At 44.5% G+C, this 3,750-nt stretch overlaps 1 protein-coding gene across 1 annotated transcript; it reads right to left on the bottom strand.

Annotated features, from left to right (window-relative positions):
* Positions 1–244: 244 nt before the first annotated feature.
* CDKN2AIP (CDKN2A interacting protein) lies at positions 245–3,742 on the bottom strand. The gene is made up of 3 exons (XM_026087604.1): positions 3,510–3,742; positions 3,264–3,394; positions 245–2,479 (listed from the first exon to the last, which is right to left on the bottom strand). Exons 1-3 carry the CDS (start codon positions 3,728–3,730, stop codon positions 990–992), a joined length of 1,842 nt encoding a protein of 613 aa, XP_025943389.1. The 5' UTR covers positions 3,731–3,742; the 3' UTR covers positions 245–989.
* Between the last annotated feature and the right edge of the window lie 8 nt (positions 3,743–3,750).

Here is a 3,750-nt window from a genome sequence, read left to right as displayed (position 1 = left end):
GGGTTACAAAAGTGGAAATAGTTATTTAATAGGTCCACTCATCAGCTTTACACTATTTCAACTACACATCCAAATAAGAATCTACACATCCTTGAGAGATTACACCTTGAAACTACTCAAAGTAAAGCTTTTCTGAAGGTGATGCAAAAAGTTATTGAAATGGTGAGACTATTTAACAGCTAAAAACAAAGTACCATAAAAGCATATTCCAGAGGTTTCAGTTTTAGTAGCAGTCAAAATATGCTTAATATAGAAATTCATGTTTATTTGAAAAATCAAACTGTAAATGTTATTTCACAAAATAAGTTAAATCTGCTTACAGAGTTTTGGTGGCTGAAGTCACTGTAAGTTGACTGCTAATTGACAACTTGCTACTATAATGTTATATGGGATCTAACTTGCTAGTATAATGTTAAATGGGATCCGAGTGTCTTTTTTTTTTTTTTTTTTTTTAACTGTTACAACTTCTCGTAGAAATAGTCAACCAACTATTTTCTCTCCTAGTAAGAGGAACAGCGAACATTATGAGCAACACGTCTGAAACGGATGATTCAACTTTTTGATTGAAATTTTCAAACACTTTTCAATCATTCAAGTATTATGGTCCCTATGTACATACTTCTATGCAGCTAAAAAAGACATGGTAGACAATTGAGCACACTGCCATCAAATTGTAAGAATTACAAAATTGTCAGATTTCAAACAGCAAATTGTACCTTAATCGTTTAATTAAAAATAGAAGAATTAGGTAGACTATTCTGCAAATAAAACAGCACACTAGTGTGCTATATATTAAGGCATACCTTTAAACACGCACTTGTCATCTCAAACAAGTTTTATACAATTGCTACCAAGTGAAAGGAATATAATTGTCTTGCAAAACTGAGAAAGAAATACAAAATATCTGGAAGCCTACATTTTTAAAGTACAAAATTAACCTTCAGTTCTTGTGTTGAAATACTATACACAGTATAAACAGCAGTTCTTGCCTACACGATCTCCCGAGGATTTCTTAAAGCTGGAGGTAAATTTGAGGGTTTTGATTCTTCATCCAGAAGTACCAAATCTTCAATTTCACTTCCTTTGTATTTTCTTTTACATATCTTCACAATAACTTTCTTCTTGAGGAATAATTTCAAAGCTTCTCTCGAAGCAACAGCTTTGGCATTTTCCATACTTTTACCACAGCCAGTACCCAAATAGACAGACTTGCACCTCAGTTCACAAACTATATTTTCTAGAGAGCTCTTATTCTGAGGTAAGTCTGCAAGTTCCTTCAGCGGAACAAAAGCAACATCTAAAGTAGCTTTTACAGACTGAATAGATGAGTTTAAAAGTTCTGTGTGATTTACATTAGGACTGAAGCCTCCAACAGCAACCAGTTTCCAGGCTACAGCTTTGTATAGTCTGTTGAAAAAAGGCTGCCTTTCCTTTGCATCTTCACTGGTTAACGGTTTGCACAAAACTTTAGCAGGACTTTCACCTGCCTGCGAGCTACTCTTGGAGGCAAGTTGTGCAGAACCTGCCTGTGTGCCACCCTTGGAGGACAGCAGTGAAGCACCTGCCTGAGCACCACCTCGGGAGGCCAGCAACGAGGCACCTTGCTGAGTGCCACTCCGAGCAGCCAGCAGCGAGGCGGCCACCTGAGCACTGCTCTTGGAGGCCAGAAGTGAGGTACCCTGCTGAGCGCCACTTCGAGCGGCCAGCAGCGAGGCAGCCACCTCAGCGCTGCTCTTGGAGGCCAGGAGCGAGGAGCCCGCCTTAGCGCTACCTTTGGAGGCCAGCAGCAGCGAGGCGCCCACTTGAGTGCCGCCCTTCGGGGCCAGCAGCAGTGAGGTGCCCGCCTGACTGCCACTCTTGGGGGCCAGCAGCAGCGAGGCGCCTGCCTGAGTGCTGCCCTTGGATGTTGCCGATGGGGCATTTGCTTGGTTTTTGGAAGACAGAGATGCAGCACTTGCCTGCAGGGCACCCTTGGCAGCCGGTGGCACCGCTCCTGCCTGCGGGGCGCCCTTGGCAGCCAGTGGCACCGCTTCTGCCTGCGGGGCGCCCTTGGCAGCCGGTGGCACTGCTTCTGCCTGCGGGGCGCCCTTGGCAGCCRGTGGCACTGTGTTTGATGTAGTTTTCTTTTCAGGTGACGGCATATTTTCACACTTGTTTTCCTTAGATGGATTTAAGCAAGGCTTCTCTACTGTCTCTGTTTCAGATGGAGACGGAGTTGGATTTTGCTCAGTAGTATTTTCAGCATTAGCAGGTTTTCCTTCTGTTTCGGTGCCTGATGTTGTGCCTGCTTCCTGGTTTGAACTGCAAAGCAAGTCCGAGCTTTCTGAATCTTTGCTGGTATCTTTTTCCTGCTTTTTGGGCAATGTGCTCTCTGTTTCCTTAGGGGCTTCTGGCTTGGTAGTTTTCATATCCTTTCCAGTATCCTTAGTGTCTTTGCTTTTATCTACAGCTCGTTTCTTGCAGGGCTCCTCTATCCCTTCTGCAAAACAAGGTAAGTATGTTATCTTCTTTAGTTCTGCCACTATGAAGTATCCATCTAGAGACAGTTTATTTAAATTCTGAAAACTTTTGATAAGGAGTAAACCCCTTGAACTTAGAAACTATAAATTCAGTCATTTGTGAATACATCTTAAATTCTAATTTCAAGTATTAACCTACTATTTCCAAATATTTTAGCATTTTTTAACAAAGAACTAAAAGTGCTCAGGTGCAAGATTCCAGGTTTGGTTTGGGACCTGTTTGCAAGTATGAATTTGTAATTCTTAAAGTTCAGTCTAAATAGGACTAAGGTACATCAAAGCAGACTATCTGATCTAAAAAGCTTACTTTTCTACTAATGTCATTAAAACCTCTTTAAAATATCACTGTGGGAATCTCTTTATGGAACAAAAGACTCAAAGTTTCTTACAAAGGAACATTGTCTGACTAGTGGTAAAAGCAAAATAGCAAGAATATGTTTAAACTGGAGTACAAAAGTCTACATTGTATTAGGAAATCAATTTAAAACATGGGAATTGTAGAAACTCAAAAACATTCGAGTTATCAAAACAATAACTCTAGATTACCAATACAGTAAGTATACATTAGCTCTATTTACATAGGTATTAATAAGGAAAAAATAGCACAGAGAGGGGGAACAATTAATGATGAGTTTTAAAAGTAAGTTATTGTGATTACTTTCAGAAGTTTGAAATAGAACAAGAACATTCAGAAACAAGCATTTTCTAGACTCCTATGTATTGTCACAGCTATGATCTGCTAACCATTGCTACTTGATATGCCTCTTTTCTTCACCTTGGCAACCAGTTCATCTCTCGTGGTGCGGACGGGCGCGCCGATCACTTGGATGCCTTCGGCCATTTCCAGCGCTTTCCCCATGACCTGAGGCGGGTACCTGGAAGGGCGACAAGGAGAGAGGAGGGGAGAGGAGGAGAGGGCAGAGGAGGGGCGCCGTCAGGCCGCTGCGCCGCGCCGCCCCCGGCCCACCCGCCGCCGCGGCCCGCACTCACCGGCAGCCCAGGAAGACGTGGTTGGCCCACACCATGGAGAGGGACACGAGCCGCTGGAGCTCGGCGCTGCCCGCCGGCGGCAGCGCCCCCACGTTGCGCAGCAGGAACTCCCGGCGGTGCCGCCAGTGGTGCTCGGGCTCGCAGGCCCCACGCAGCGCCTCCGCCCAGGCCACCTCTTCCGCCGTCCGCCCCAGGGGCTCGGCCGCCGCCTTGCCCGCCATGGCCGCGGCCCGCCCCCGCT

The sequence above is a fragment of the Apteryx rowi genome, unplaced genomic scaffold (assembly GCF_003343035.1).
Source record: "Apteryx rowi isolate R43461 unplaced genomic scaffold, aptRow1 scaffold_722, whole genome shotgun sequence".
NCBI lineage: Eukaryota > Metazoa > Chordata > Aves > Apterygiformes > Apterygidae > Apteryx > Apteryx rowi.
The sequence above is the reverse complement of the archived record's forward strand: the minus strand, read 5'-3'. Positions and strand labels throughout refer to the sequence as shown.